Consider the following 17,268-nt stretch of genomic DNA (forward strand, 5'->3'; position numbering starts at 1 on the left):
GCTGCGGGAAGCCACGGCTGAAACAGCACAGGAAAGAGCTGCCCTAGTTTTGAACAATCCTAATTACATTTACCTAGCCTTTAACGATGACTTTACCACTTTGCAAACTGCGTTATGTACTTTATTGTCAATAAGCCACAAACGGTATGCATGTCCTGTCCTATACTGCTGATCATAGCACATATGGTATTTCATACGTACATTCTAAGAAGCTTCCAAAGCAAAGGAAAGAGAGAGACTGGAACTCAAAGAGCTGCTGCTTCTCTAACACACATATTGTCCACTGACACTGGAATTTAGGAACCATAAGTTTGAGAACTAGACTGGGCATAAAAAATCTATGTCCACCATGGTTTTCCAGTCTATGTAACCTATGTTAGATTTTAGAAATAAATTTTATTTAACTGTGCTCTTTCCTCTTTAATTATGGCATTTATTTTCTTGTGAATTATTTAGAAATGCTGGAAAATGAAATTCAATGTTCATTTCAAACCAAAAGGTTTCTGTTCTCCCAAGTAGTGGCCCTCATTTTAAAAACCCTATTCAATTCTTTTTTTTTTTTTTTTTTTTTTTTCCCCTCCCTCTGAATATCAGGAGCTGACAAACTCCTGGATTTCCAGAGCAAGAAGAAAGGAGAGCATGAAGAAATACAAAGACTGATGATGAAGTCACATCTTAACAGCCCTAAGTGTTACTGCAGAGATAATAAGGTCAGAAAGGGACAATAAAATATGTAGAGAAGTCAAAGCTGTACACAGAGGTACTGCTAAGGGAAAGAGCACTAAGAATCAGAGGCAAAGATGCTTACTTTGCAAAAGTTTCCATCAATTCTCCATGGCATTGCCAGAAGAAAGTACACAGGGGCACCCCTTATCTTTTCAAATCTTTTTATTCAGAAATGCTACTTTACATAGTCCTAGAGGTGGTTTAAGCAAGCTGAACTTTGCGGCTTGAAGAGGATTAGAGGTCACTCACACTTTGTCGCACTGGCAGATCTGCGGGATGCTGCTTCCCAGCGAGTGCGCGCTGACAGGCAGTGCAGATGGTAAAAACGTCAATTAGCACAGCAGGATCTGCAAGTGGACATCTGTCCTCACCATTACTTTAACCAGGAGATGGCATTCCTGCTGCTAGACTTGCTTTTTTCCCTCCCCCTTATTACACATACTTACTTCACTACTGTTCTTGAATATTTTTTTTCCTCATTTGTCCCTTAGTCTATGTATTGACTGCTGTGACAATAATGATAGAATAGTGCAAATGAGAGCAATAAGAAAAATCATTTCTATATGAAGAGGAATTGAAGAAGGGAAAAAAAAAGTTAACAGAGATATAGAACAGAGAGTTCTATATGACCTCAGAATCCAAACGTTACTAGCAAAAGCAGAAGCATTTGATGATGTATTCTGTATGGCAATAAGTCACAGACAGGCTGGTTTTAAATTCATGTGTCCACACACACATATATGTATATATTTAAAATACTTCTGTATGTTAAGGCTATGCAACAATTCTTTGCTTGACCAAAGTGTTTTAGAATGGTTGTACAGATTTATATCAAATTTGTCTACAAATATTATGCATATGTTTAAGAAATACTGTGAAAACTGATTATTGATGCTTCTAGCACTTGAATAGTTTCTTAAGGTTTGTTTCCAAAACTTTTCCTCCAAAATTGTTTGCAATTTGTGAAGAACAAAAGATTAGCTAGAAAGCATTTTCTATGATACTGTGAAGTATATTAAATGGATTTCTTCTTTCATCCGGCTTGCCTTTTTAATATTTTTTTTTTCCAATTGTTGCTTTTTGGAGGGAGAGAATGATTAAAAATCTGCAGAAACAACAATTAATGGTTTTTCCCCATTCCTTATCTACATCTGTCAGTTACTGCACACTGGATATAAACCCATCATTTCAATTAATGCTTCCTGGAAAATTGTTTTTCTCCTGACAATCATCTCCACTGCAACCAAACGGAGCATCACAAACAGGATGATTTTGATGCTGCAAAAACAGCAAAAGCACATCACTGCTACAGCAACTAGGAATAAATAAATAAAACTTAAGAGAAAGGTTCATGTTCACTTAAACTATGAGATGAAAAATGGAAAAAATATATTTGTACTAATTGTGCAAACAAACCATTAGTTACTTTTATAACCTCTTCCCCACATTTTCTGACTGTCTGGGGAAAAAAATAATAAAATAATTCAAATTAATTCAAATTAATTCAAATAATTCAAATACCAAAAACTGTAAACAGGGGAATTTAAAACTCACAATATCTATAAATTCAAATGCAAAAAAAATTGTTCAGCAAGGACAATAAAAGCTTTACAGTGATGCTGAACATTATTAAATTTCTATTGAAATTAATACTCAGAGGTTAAAAAAATGAACCCACAACTTTTTTTGGTAGTTAACTCTACTGACAGATGCAACATGCACGACATGCATAAATTGTTCTTATGACAACACAGACCTATGTTTCATGTCAAGCTCCTACCACCCGAGTCTGAACCTGCACCCTCAAATGATCAGCGTTTCTAGCATGACATTACCAAGGTGTTCACTGAAACCTAAAACAAAGTATCACTTTGGTAATTATTTCATTTCTTTGCCTAGTTTCACAAGTTCCATTTATTTCACATTTAACTATGAAATGATCCCTGCCTTTACTACTACTACACAACCCTTTAATATAATTTACCCAGGTCCGCCAACCTCTATAGATTTTGTGTAAATTTTCTAAAATTCAGTGGGGATTAGAAACACTAGCCCAGTTATTCTGCTATTCTAACACAGAAAATTCAAACCCACAATCTCATTTTACATTTTAAATAGGATTCCATTCTCAGGCTTTAGAAACAAATTTATGTGTACTACTCTTCTTTTCTCCCTTGACAAAGCTTCTCTTGACAGCAGGTCTTCATTTCTTCCACTTCAATCTAAGAAGTACTATCAGTCTTGTGAGGGAAAGAGCTGAAAAAGTAAATTTTTGTAATTCTAACAAATAGCTAGTAACTAGGAGATTTAGTTTGAGATCTGCGTTAGGTAGATCTAAGAAACTGGGTAAGGCAAGGAACCATTGGCAACAAAATGATTGTTGTTATGGTTTTGATCAAAGGCTCAGGAAGGTATATTTTTTCTCTTATAAGTGATACAATGATGTCAACAAGCACACTATGCTGTAATGTAACAACAGTAAAAAAAAAAAAAAAGTGTCCAGAGGAGGACTACGAAGATGGTGAAAGGCCTGGAGGGGAAGACGTATGAAGAACGGCTGAGGTCACTGGGCCTGTTCAGCCTGGAGAAGAGGAGGCTGAGGGGAGACCTCATCACAGTCTACAACTTCCTCGTAAGGGGGTGTCGAGAGGCAGGAGACCTTTTCTCCATTAACACCAGTGACAGGACCCGCGGGAACGGGGTTAAGCTGAGGCAGGGGAAATTTAGGCTGGACGTCAGGAGGGGGTTCTTCACAGAGAGGGTGGTTGCACACTGGAACAGGCTCCCCAGGGAAGTGGTCACTGCACCGAGCCTGTCTGAATTTAAGAAGAGATTGGACTGTGCACTTAGTCACATGGTCTGAACTTTTGGGTAGACCTGTGCGGTGTCAAGAGTTGGACTTGATGATCCTTAAGGGTCCCTTCCAACTCAGGATATTCTATGATTCTATGAACAGTAGTCTCACACAGCTTACTAGGTCATGAAGTCTTTGTGACCCTCGTTTAAAGGGTGTCTAAGTAAAACAAACACCCGCTTTGGTACCAGCTTTGCCAAAGAATTCTATGTTGCACTAGACTACTTGTTTCACTAGCACAATTTGTTTATTTACTTTTTAATACTACGAAGGCATCAGACACGCATTCACACCTAGAATGGATGCCTCTGTGACCTCCTAGTTTTATCGTGTATCATTTTATTATATGCTTGAAAAAGTCTTTCATGCAGTCCGTTGAAATTCTGTTTAGACCATCTTAAATAAAATCAGTTAAGAGAAGCCAGTCTATCAGTAGGGAAGTAATGAGAGCATTTACTAGTTTCAGCAAGCTGAATTGGAATTTCACCAGTGAATGAACCTCAATGAATAATAATTTCCTTCTAATCTCAGAACAACAAAGCTGACTGTATAGCATAATGAATCTCATTACCTGTTTTCATTAATATCACTTGCTTATGTTTGTTTACATAAATTGTAAGAAATCTGTATAAATTTTAAAAGCCTTTGGAATCACAAATCATCCAGCACGTGTCCTGGAAGCTTTACCCTGCTGACGCTACTATTTCTACTAGTCCCGCTGGCAGCGCTGCCAACCGACCTTTACAGGATTCAAAACCCCCCTGAGCCAAATGCTTCACGGCCAGAGCTGAATAGCCAGCATACAGAGGAGAGGTACATAGAAAAGGCAGACCCAGGAAATGAATTAACTGCCCCTATGCTTCTCCATTAATCATCCACCCTCTTCACATCCGACAGCAACGACTGGCCAAGTCACCATGTCCTGTCCTCTTGCCTCCTGTCCTGGCTTCAGCTGCCACCCTGCAGTGTCTGTACAGCTTCAAGCTGACTACAAAAACCCTTACATAAGGCTTCACCATTTCAGTTGCATCCAGAACTATTACTCTGAAGCCACGCCAAGTATATTACATCTCCTAAGCTCTGTTTTGTTCTTTGTTTTTAAATAAAGTAACTGAAGAGCTTAACATCCTATTTTATATGCTGACACATCTAATGTGAATACTAGGAACAGATAAACAACAACAAATAGCATTTCTACAATGAGTTTCCCTCACTCTCCTTCTAGGTGTAGAAATTGATGAGCAAATTAGTCTCAGCCTTATGAGACAGAGAAAGACTGCAGTTCTTGCCCCAGTGGTGGCAGTTCAGGAGAGTGAATTCCCACCTCCTGGAACTCCTGATTTACACTCAGCTGCAAGGTACCATGCAGTATTTATTGCTGTCAAGAAGCAGTGCATGCTCGGAGACAGGTTTCATTCATTTCCTCCATCTAGCCATTTTGGTTTTATTTCTTCTGTCTTCTAGTTTATTCTAATTTCTTTTTCAAGTAAAATTACTTTGAAGAGAAATTATTAACCAGAAACAAATAATTTACCTAAGATAACTAATAGCAGCAACACAGAAATGGTTCCTGATACTGACTGTAATGTAGCCAAAAAAAGCCACACATCTGAAAGACATGCTCCAATTTCATAATAATGTAATGACTGAATAGTGTGCAGGGCATTACCATGAGTCTACATCAAGGCAACAGACAACATATCAAATATTAAAGGCAGGATCTGCATCCTAACAGATGACCAATATTCTTGCCTGAACAGACACTGAAAAGCTTTCTGCAAAGGCTGGTATCAATGTCTTCAATGAGAGCTGAAGGTCCAGTATGTAAGAAGAGGGATTAGGATTTCTCATTTACGTTTGTACTGCGGTCAGAAGTACAGCTGTTGAAAGGGGAGGCAGAAAATCACGCCACTAGAAATCATTTCTTCAGCTTTTACTCCACTCAGGTGTCATTACACCATTTACGTGTCTCATCCTGTGCATTACAGATGGTTTTCTTTTGTTCTGTTGGGGTAGTATGAGGTACAATAAAGTTGCTAGACTCTATGCCACAATACTACCAAGTACTAATGATCAAGCAGGTATACCTTCCAACCAGCACCTACCAGATAATAAACTCATGCAGAATTCCTTGTTGCATTACGTATTAAAAAATATCAGTGCAGATCTTCATCTAGCATTGAAAGTTAACCAAAACATTATGGAGGGGCTTTCCTGCAGATAAGCCATTCACAAGCCAGCGGGACGCCCCGCAGATGCTGAGCACTGTGAGGTTGGCTCAGTATAACGTACCCTCAGCAGCTTACCAGTTCTGGGGCTTTTTGTAAGAGAGGCAGAGGGACTAGGGTAATGGGAATGGTTTTTATCCCTTTCTCCAGAAAAGAAAAAAAAAAAAAAAAAAGAAAAAAAAGAAAAAAAAAAAAGGCAGATAATTGAAAATGTAGTCAAAGCCTAGAGATGGTTTATTCAAATGTCTTTTTTGGTTATTTAAAAAAAAAAAAAAAAGATAGTATTTTACTCTGACATTATGACTTATAGTGTATAAGTGCCCTCTGCACAGGCTTCTACGTCTCCCAAAAAGGTCCAATTTCCTACTGAAGTGTAGAAGTGTAAGACGTGGCTATTTCAATTAAGTTGACAGAAAGTATGAGGGAAATACTATCAAAAACATGGTGTTAAAATGCTGTGTTATAATATGATTGTTCCAGATCATTTGAAAGCTTTTTCTTGCTTTCAAATCAAATCAAGCAAGACTTACTACAGCTTATAAGAGCACTCACTGGCTATCCTGTAGGATCAGGGTGGAAAAGCCCTAACATATGAATCAGGTAATTGCAGGGAAAAGCAATCATGTGAATTTAACAGAGAAGATCCAAGGTCTCAGATAAGGAAAACACATTAAAAAAAAAAAAAGTTGAAAGCCTTCCATAATTAACACACTTTCATCATATTCATAACCGCTTACCATCACTCTCACCAGATCCTACACAGAAATTCTTCATTTCATGCATGTTGCTAACAGCAATCATAGGGACGAAGGAAAGGGAAAACAGACCCTGAAATCAGTCTGTGATTCTCTGTTCCCAAACCATGGTCTGAGCAGTGCTGGTGACAAACAAGCAAGCCCCCCTGGTTGCTACAGAGGCAGCTTCTGCCTGGCCGTGCAGACACACTGCAGCCTGGGGGAATGCAAGTCCCCCAGCAGAAACACCACCATCAGTCACAGTCTTAAGGGAATTGTAGAGCTCAGGGAGGTGCTTGCATAAAGGCATCTCCTGCCAGCTGTGTGCTTTGCATGTGCAAGCGCTCCTCTGAGCCCTGGGGTGAGCGCAGCCAAACAGGTAACTACCTCTGGCCCCCATCAGGACCTGAGGTAGCCATGGGCAAGTGGTAGAGCAGGGAACAACATCAGGTCCATGCTCAGGATCCTGACCTAACAGTAGAGAGTGAGAAAAGAAAATAGAGCCACATTTCCACCTGCACATGTGCCCAGGCCTATACTTACTGCAAATAGCTAGTGAGGGTGACATCACTGACACTGAGCCCAGGGACTCCTGCTATTAAATAACACCACCACAAAGAAATCCAGAATTAAAAGATTAGCTGCTAGACCGCCTACTGTTCATAATGACAAAGAGCCTTCAGCTTTGATTTTTCACATTTCTTATCACAGACTTTTGAGTCAGTGCAGCATTAGGCCTGTACACACTGAAAATGCACTAGGCCTGTCTGCACTAGTCTGAAAGATCCACACGTCTCTTTCTTGGATCTTTACTCTTATTATTTGTCACTGCAATCACCATAACTCTATAGTATAAGCAGTTCCGAGGGTCTATCGTTCATATTTATTTGATGAAGTTCATAAGAAAGACTAAAAGTAACATAGCTAAATAGCATATGCTCTCATAACAACAAGAGATTGGAAGAGAGGTTTCTTGTGGATGAGGCCAAGAATTTGTAGGTTTAGGTAGCTCACTCCTCATATAGATATTTTTATATATGAATTTACACATATATATTAAAATAAATAACAAGAAAAATCTTATGTTCTGAAGACAGACATTTATTATTGTGATGTCCACTAGAGAGACAGACTAAAAATGCCAAAAAATCCCGCTTTACTAAGTCTGCTTCTATAGCATGATTCTCTCCCCTCCCACCCTTACTTAAAAAAATAAAAAATAAAAAAAAATCAGTGAGCTGTGTTTTTCAGAGGTGTTACCTCCAAGTGCTGCTACTTGGCAGCTCTTAATTTCATTGCTATCTTTGTTATCTTTGTCAGTGTCATCTGCTTTTCCTGTGAGCAATGTCAGCTTGTCAGCTGCACAGCAACTGTACCCTCTTCAAGCTGTGCCTATGCAAGAGGCAGAGCACTTGCTGTAGTGTATCTTAAGCTGCTGTGCATTCAGGAGAGTATTCAAGATATCTAAAAACAAAAACAAGTGAGAACACTGAAGAAAAAAAGAGTGCTATGATCATTATGCCATCTGCAAGCAACATTAAATGCCACTATGCTCCTGCATGTGACAATGATGTCACTTAAACCACAATGCACAATTTGTGAGGAGACAGTAAGAAAATAAGATGTATTTTGGGCATCCACTGGATCATATCCTGTTGCTCAGGAGCATTAAAATAGTTAGACCCTTTAAACCTCAAACATAGTCCACACACTGTGAGCCGTTACCTGCATAACACTCTGCATCGCATTCAGTGTTACCTGTCTCCATCCTCTTCAGAAACAAGTGAGACCCATCCTTTAACTCATCATCTGCCTTTCCTGTACCACATAGACTTGGAGGGACAATAAAAATGAAAGAAGTTGTAAAAACTCATCCAACAGTGCGGGAATGAATACTATTAAACTGAACACCTCATAACCAAACAGAGATATACAAAGTTTAGAGACACTGGGCACTGTTAATTTAGCAAGTCAAACAAGCTCCCAACTGCCCAATTTCCTGCATGAATTAAGAAAAGATTTGAAGAGAAGAAGGTCCCAAGACTTTCTAGTCTGCTAGTAATTAGTTAATTCAATTCCTGAAAACTGTCTGGGTGTAAAAGAGCAGTACAGCAAAGAGGATTTATCACCAGCAGCAGTGTTTTAGTTGGGCTGATGGAACCATTGGAACAGACCTCATGAGATGCCTTCTTTTGGCCATGAAGGCCAACGGCATCCTGGCCTGTATAAGAAGCAGTATGGTCAGCAGGGCTAGGGAGGTGATCGTCCCCCTGTACTCGGCTCTAGTGAGGCCGCACCTCGAGTACTGTGTTCAGTTTTGGGCCCCTCGCTACAAGAAGGACATCGAGGTGCTTGAGCGGGTGCAGAGAAGGGTGACGAGTCTGGAGAACGAGTCCTATGAGGAGCGGCTGAGGGAGCTGGGCTTGTTCAGCCTGGAGAAGAGGAGGCTCAGGGGCGACCTTATTGCTCTCTACAGGTACCTTAAAGGAGGCTGTAGCGAGGTGGGGGTTGGTCTGTTCTCCCACGCACCTGGTGACAGGATGAGGGGGAATGGGCTTAAGTTGAGCCAGGGGAGTTTTAGGTTAGATGTTAGGAAGAACTTCTTTACCGAAAGGGTTGTTAGACATTGGAACGGGCTGCCCAGGAAAGTGGTGGAGTCTCCATCCCTGAAGGGCTTTAAAAGACATTTAGATGTAGAGGTTAGGGATATGGTTTAGTGGAGGACTGTTAGTGTTAGGTCAGAGGTTGGACTCGATGATCTTGAGGTCTCTTCTAATCTAGAAATTCTGTGATTTTGTGATTCAAAGACTTCTCAGCCTTGTGTAAAGCGTAATAACAGGGGTGTAATACCAAGAGATGCCTTTTCTAATGCTGTGAGAAGTGTCAAAGTTTTCTTGACTCTTATTTTTGAATGACTAGCAAGTATAAATGGCAACCAAAGCAATCCCGAGATGTAGTGCGGGATATAGCTTTATTTTATTCTTATCCTCACGTGCAATAGAATGTTATTAGGAACTCAACACCCACAGACTTTTCCTAATTTAGCACACTTAAAAAACATAAAGAATAGACTCTCACAATATGAAAAATATATTGTCAATCACCTTGATTATCTCTCAGCATAACTAATCTTATCTGAATGCAATAATCACTAATGAAGTTCTCCAGATTCTTTTCCAGTGCAAAGCAAATACTAAATTAAATTGTAAGTACCTCAAGGAAGGAGTTCCTTGCCACCAGCTACAATAAGAGTTCAAGTCAGAGCCAGTCAAGGACAACACACAACAAATTTATGCACAACAAACTGGTCCCACTTCAAAATCAAATCTTAATAGAAATATTGTAGAACACGTAAGACTTAACCAAGGTTTGTTCCTAAATTTTCTTCACAGATGAATTTCAACAGCAAAATAGATGAATCTCACCAACCTGTTTTCCACTGTTTATTGAGTACATAACTTCCACTGCATATTCTGTAGAAAACTGAGACTCTGACTGATCCACATCTCATCTCACATCTTACAGCTGAATTGGAAACCCTCTCACATGGGAGGGCATCCAATTAACTACAGCAACTGAACTGGATTAGCTCAGACCTCTGGGAATTCAAGGTAGCAGAGGCAACCATGAGACAGAAAGAATAAGGGTATGTAGCAAGCACATACCCTGGAAGATCCTGAAAGAAATGGACTTCATATCCAGACCCCGTTTCTCATTGACAACAGAAGTAGGAAACATTTGAAGGATACAAAGGATTCTATATAGATATCTGGCAATACAAAAAGACACTGAAAATTGCTCAATTATAAAGAAGATCTGTTCAAGGAGATATCAAAATGGAAAGTATTTGTATTCAAATCTCTCATTTACTTGGTCACAGGATCTATGCGTTCTTTATGTTAAGAATTACTCTTCCCTATTTTGTCTTCTATGGTTTAAGAAGTTGAAAACCTCGTACATCTTTTGGCAAGTGGACTTTCAAGAGAAGATAAGGTGATTCTGCTACAAAGCTCTGACAGAAGAATGTTCACATTACAAATACTTAGGAATTTGTTCTAGACACATTAGAGGAAATCAAAATATTATACTGTATAATAGTAGAAGCAACAAATTCATATTAACAAGCATCCCTGGACAGCTTCGGCAAGTAAACAAAAATCACATTTTCTTAATGTCCTCTAAATAACCCCTACAGTTATTAATTAACCTTCATTAAATATTTGGAAGCTTAAATTTGTATTTAAAATGAGATCTCAAATTAGAAGTTGCTTAACCAATTTATGGCTTAACTATTTTCATTGCACAGCAGTTACCTATATTTACATCGTGCTAGCTATTTCATTTTCGTTCCAGCCCATTAATTCATTGCTTTGCTTAATCCAGCTCAACTGGGAAGAGGCACTCTTAATCCAAAATAAGACCATCCATACAAAGAGTTAATCCATAATGGTTAATTGGGAAAAGATGTTCCAGAATAAATCCACATGCTAAAATAAGTAAATCTCTTAGACTGAGTTTGAGATTTAAACCACTTTCCCCTCAGCTTCAAAGCTGCTGCTAGAGACAAATACTTCCTCTTGCCACAGTGATGGTAATACAGTTATTTGGAGCTGAAGCCACACATCAGGCAGCAGAAGAACGTAGTAATTTACTTTATCAAATTAGAAGTAAATTATTTCAAATAAGAGAAACAAGAATACTGAGACATGAAGAAGCAGAAAAAGAGATTAAAGAAAAGCAAGTAAAACCAACTTTATCATTATATCAAAATGGAGCAAAATTCACTCAAAGACATTTTGTCATGATGTAACAGAGGCATATATTTATATAACCACTGCTCAGAGACTCCATTAAATTCCCTGCTCAGTCAATGGAGGTTCTGCACACTCAAATATAGCATCAGCCTACAAGCAGAGCAACAGAAATATGACTTTCAACTTTTTGCCTATGTCCAACTGTCCTATCAATGGAGCAGCCCCCTCATAATTTAGAATTTATTCTTAGTCATGATAAACAACTATATTTTTATTCAATCTCAGGTTACCAAATTCACAGAACGGAAGTAATTGGAATAAATCTTAAAATATAAATATATATACACACACACACACATATATATATCCCTTTTCTAACCAAAATGCCAATTTCCCCTACCAATCTTTCAAAAAACCTGGATGATTCCAGAAACGCAAAATATGATTCAAAAGTATTTTGTCAACTGTGAAACCATTTTGTTTATAGCTGCAATGCAGCATTCTCTTCAGAACTCTTCATCTCACTTAAAGGATAAAATGACCCAACTGCCTAATCTGTTCCATCATTATTCATTAATGAAGAGACTGGGCCTAGAGGATTGTTGTTGCAGGACAATATAATATATATATATATATATATATATATATATATATCATTAATACATTCCTTAAGCATGGCACACATTAACACTAAAGAAGAAAGACATGAAAATCAGAAACTTTTGATGTCTGTTTTATCAACATTTAGAGAACATTATCAGTTTAAATAATACCGATAACATATTATTATTATTATTGTATGAAATAATTTTGATTAACATAGAAGGTGCTTGAAATGCTTTTCAATATGATGAACAGGGCTGAGGCTGAAGTTGTTCCTTTCAGGCAGACATCTTGAGCACGCATTTATTTTCTACAGGTTATGTAAGTGGTGAACAGAGATGAACCGAATTGGCATGCTGAAATATTCAGGACACTCTACGGCAGAATCTTTCCCCCTCTCTCTAGTGCCCTAATTCTGTTCTGCCTTCTGTTAAATTTGTTTATATTTTTCCCTTTCTCCCTATTTGCCTCCTACATGTATGTCTTTTGCTAATTCTGAAGCTAATCTTACCAGACCTTCCCTCTTCCCTTTGTATCCTTTTCCAGCCTACCACAGTTCTCTCTCCTTGAAACTTCTTACTCACTTTAGAGAAATTGCATATCCTCTGATGACACTATTGTTATTTAACTTTACACACCCGTATTTATTTATTTATTGATTATGAGAAGCATGAGCACAAAATACATAAAATTTCAGATGAACCGTGTGTAGCAAAGATGGCTATGGAATGCTACATACTTAGCAGGCTTATGAATGACATTCAATAAAAGCTCTTTCATGAAAACAAAATATTGTAGGACTTTGAAAATCTTAAGAAAATACACTTTGTTTTATTATAATAAAAAATAGCAGTGAACAAAGTTTCAAAAGGAAGACTTATGTGAGACTATTAATACCGAGTACCAACATTGCTTTCCATTTAGGTGGCCTAAAGATTTTAGAACTTACTGGATAAATAAACAATTCCTATTATTATGGAAACAGGAAGCAGGCTTGCATAAAATAAAAAGACAGCATTAATCTTTTAGCTTCCTGAGCTTTGTTTGTATCACAGTCTTTATTTGCAATTAAGCTTAGTGCATCTGAAGTTCACTGTCTGCCAAGCCTCAGAGGACTGATACAGCCCAGGATGGGTAATTCAGGCTCCTTTTACACTGACCTACCAAACTCTGACCTATCAGACCTTCCTGGTAAAAGTGAGAAGGGATTACAGTTTCATTCAGATCTTGATACCTGAGCAATTCATTCAACAAGGGTACCAATTATGTTCGATCCCCTCACCTTTCCCCCTATATCTGGACTGGACTGATTTGCCATGGAGGGGTAATCCAGTGTCATGCAGAATTTAATCATAGTGAGCTAAGATGAAAGGTTCTGGGTCTTGAAATTGATCTTTAGTTCATCCAGTTTGTTCATTTGTTATAATTCTAATGCTATCAAAACACGGGGTTTAATCTATAAATAGGTATCTACCGCACGCTCACATGCAGTCAGGGTGATGTACACAAACACTAAGACTGTCATCTGCACCAATGAAAACAAGTGTGTGAGAACATTTCATAGAGCTTGCGTGTCGTTTTGGGCTCACCTGCACCAAAACACGGATCTATGTAATATGAAATACATACATTACATTCCTCTGCCAATGGTTGGAGATGGGTGATAAATTTAAATGATGCAAAATATCAGTTCAGTCCACCTAATATGCTTTTACCTTATCACTACAAAGTTATTTAAAAGCAATGTACAGGAACACATTCAATAATATCTAACCCAAACAAATACAGGCTAATTTTCTCCAAAATAAAATAAAAATGGTGCCCTGGGCATTCATCATTGTGTTCTCCATTTCCCTAGCCAGAAAGGACTGCTCTGCCTGCTTGCAGCATCTGGGCCTTTGACCCCACCACCCTCGCAGTCGCAGCCCTAAACTCCCCTAGCCCTGATCAGGTAACAAAAGCAAAGCCCCATCACAGCCTGGGCTTCAGCAATAGCCACACCCCCCCCCCCGCAGGACTCTGTATGCACCTGTGCAGGCCCTGACACCTGTGGTGTCCTCACTTGGTGGCTGACAGTCACAGGCACGATTTCCAGCTGCGGTGAAGATGCAGAATTTTTTAGGACTACTTCACTTTATAAAAACTTAATTTACAGCTTGATCCACTTCTGAGGTAAGCAGCAGTTTTGGAGCAGGGCTGTACAGGGGGCTTAGGACACAACAATGCTACCCAGCACTTGCTGCTGCCACAAGGAGCTCCCTGCCCACAGCTGGGCACCCAGAGACCCTCCTGCCTTCCCTTCCACTGCAGCACACCACACTTGCTAGGACATATGCATCACAGCAAACAGAGGTAATTTTAAATCTCATGTAAAATTGTTAAAAATACATTAAAAAAAATATTTACAAGTGACAGTGCCAGGCTGACGCTGTTACTAATTCTCAGCATCAGTCCCCACCTTGGAAATTATTTTTCCTTATAATATATCTTTAAGATGTTCTCTCCTCTGCTATGGTTTCATTGTACATTATTTTTTTATGCACTTCCCCCTCCCCCCCATTAATCTGGAGTGCATCTGCTATGCTTTATGTAATGCTGCTTCGTGCGATGTCATAGGACCCAAATACAAAACCTCAGCAGGAAACTGCATCCCAAGATTTTGCCTTAGTTGATTTTAGAAGCTGTGGCTTCACTACCAAGGCCTCAGCTTCATAAACTGGAATTCCTTGAGGCTGAAGACAGTTGAACCAGTCTCAAATCCCAGCTTTATCAAGCTGCTGCTGTCAACATCCTTGACTTGTCCTTGAAATGGCTTTCTACAGCCATGACTCACTCTGCTACAGCACTCATTTTACTGGCAGAAAATAGAACTGAGTGATACAGAGTTAACCATGGAGAGACGTCGTGCAAGGGACAGCAGGGAGATTCCTGGGGCATGAGGAAGGAGCACCAAGTAATCAGTGTTCTTGCTATTTAAAAAAAAAATAATAATAATAAAAAATTACAATTTAATTTTCCTGGCTTCCAAAGCACTTCCTCGATTCCCAATTTCATTTGTGTGTAGGAGAATAGTACAGCCAAGCTTTCCCCTTACAACAGCCATTTGGGGGGGAGGGGGGGAAGCAGACAGCAGGAAGTATTTGAATCAAATGAACACAAGAGAAAATAACAAATAGCAAACAGGCAGCTAATTAAGCTGTTTGCAGGCTACTTTGCTCTTTGCTTACATCAGTAGGTTACTGATTGGATATATGCTTTTCAGAAAAAAAAATGCCTTTAAGAGTGTATTGTATTTACTGAAACTTTGGGGTATAATTTTCCCACTGATATGATAACGGAGGACCAAATGTTCATGTGCTTTGGTAGACCATAAGAATTTCTTCCAATAGGGAAATTGTGGCTGGAATTTGCCTTCCTATAGACGAAGCAATATGTCTGGAAGCTGCAGCTACAGGAATGATAACACAGGATGTTTTCTGGAACATATTTATTTACCTGAAAATCATGCACGATTGTCAGGCTGTTTGTTTCCCAATAAACATTAATAATCTGTGATCTGTGTGATATCAAAGCTTCTTGTGTTCTCTCCCTCTCCTTTGCCCACAAAATGCTTGTAAATGATGATTAGACATTAGTCCACTACCTGGCACAGCTGGGATTTGAATCATGATTGGAGACCAGCAAAACACAAACATATATTAAAAGAAAGCAATTTACATCTTGTTTTGGCATATCCAATGCTACATACAAGTCACAATGAGCATCTGTGAGTTCATTAATTTCCCCTAAAATTCATGTGCAATAGTGGTACAAAAGCCAAGTGTAAAATACCTCATTTCCCTTGCCTACCCTACGGTCAGCTCCTGAGCCACCCGGGCATGTCTCCAGACCTATTTGCTAGTGCAGTTACAGAAACAGCTGGGTTGAAGCTAAAAACCAGCCAGGAACTACAGAGGGTGGCAACAGACACAGCTTAAAGCATCTGATTGCATGCTTACAGGCACCTAGCTCACCTAGTATTGGTGCTATTCAAACGATGGAAATTAAAAATGCCAACCTGTAGCACTCTAGTGTCAACCACAGGTTTACCTCTTCATGGTCTGTACAAAATCCAGTGATGGTCAAAAGGTTTTGTTTATCCTCATAGCAAGGATTGTTTATCCTCACAGCAAATGCAGCTACATGCTCATTGCTTTTACAGTTCTGCTGTTTGCATAACATAATGCTCATGCTATTAACAGCAGGATAATTCTTGACCCTTACATGCCTATATCATTCAGATGTTTGAATTTCCACAAATCCCAGGACATTAGAGCTCTGCAAGAATAGAAGAAAGTAATCTACATGGATTACATCAAGTTTGTGCAATAAATGTCATAACATAGGTCAAAAGTGTTCTTGCTTAACTCATTTCTTTCATATAACTACACCTTTATGTAAACAGAAACAATATATACAAATGTAGAAAATGTCACGGATACCATTGTGATGATGTAATGGAAAGCGTAAATATAAAATGTGAACAGTGAATATAAATGTGAAACACAAAGCTGAGCTAAGGAGCTTTCTGGTTTAGACTCAAAATATGTGTATGTACTGTAAATGCCACCTAAACGCATTTTATTTATTTAAAAATATACTTATCCAAAAAGAGACTAGATCTTTACAGTAAAGAAACAGTCTCTGGTGGAAACATGTCTCCAGAAAATGCAACTGACCTACATGGATTATGCTGGAAAAAATCTTTTATTTTTTTTCCCAAGCATGCAGCTTTGTGGTTCATTATCAGCAAACTGGTTTAACACTGAAATCTAACAGAGTCAAATTTGAATTAGTGGGCAAGCAAGAGAAGGAAATGATTGCCTAATTTTTAAGGCTTACATTTCTAACATGCATCACAAAATTACCGATTAATAAAGATACTATTTTCATGGATATGTTGGATTCAGTTTGACACTTGTTGTTGAGAGCTCATTGGATAGAAAAGATGTAACTGCTTTTGAAACTTGCAGAAAATTAAATGTAATCTACCTTCCAGTTATTTCTAAAATTATATGCAGTTGAAAGACTGCATTAAAGATATTTATTTTTTTTACTTTGAATGTTGTCATGCTATAAAACTTCTGATCTGGAAAAAATGTGAGACCTCTACGAATGACAAGCACAAAAAGCATTATCTTTAAATAGTGTCAGAAAAAAAAATAAAAAATTGATTTCTGCAAGTGAAGCTGAGTAGCTTACACGTAGACAAGGATTTAACTCATGTAAACAGGGATTTAACTAACTGTGGAAGTATTTTAAATGTTGAGCTTTTCTTGTTTCCCTCCATCCCCCATCATTTCCTATCCCCAAGTAATTCTTATTTCAGT

At 38.5% G+C, this 17,268-nt stretch overlaps 1 protein-coding gene across 1 annotated transcript in view; it reads right to left on the reverse strand.

The window, feature by feature from the left end:
- Positions 1–195, reverse strand: part of ATP2B2 (ATPase plasma membrane Ca2+ transporting 2) — a 124,046-nt gene extending 123,851 nt beyond the window's left edge. Inside the window, exon 1 of the mRNA XM_032194226.1 lies at positions 74–195. Within this exon, the coding sequence (XP_032050117.1) occupies positions 74–195 (122 nt within the window). The remainder of the gene's footprint in view (positions 1–73) is intronic.
- Positions 196–17,268: the final 17,073 nt, after the last annotated feature.

The sequence above is a fragment of the Aythya fuligula genome, chromosome 10 (genome assembly GCF_009819795.1).
Source record: "Aythya fuligula isolate bAytFul2 chromosome 10, bAytFul2.pri, whole genome shotgun sequence".
Taxonomy (NCBI): domain Eukaryota; kingdom Metazoa; phylum Chordata; class Aves; order Anseriformes; family Anatidae; genus Aythya; species Aythya fuligula.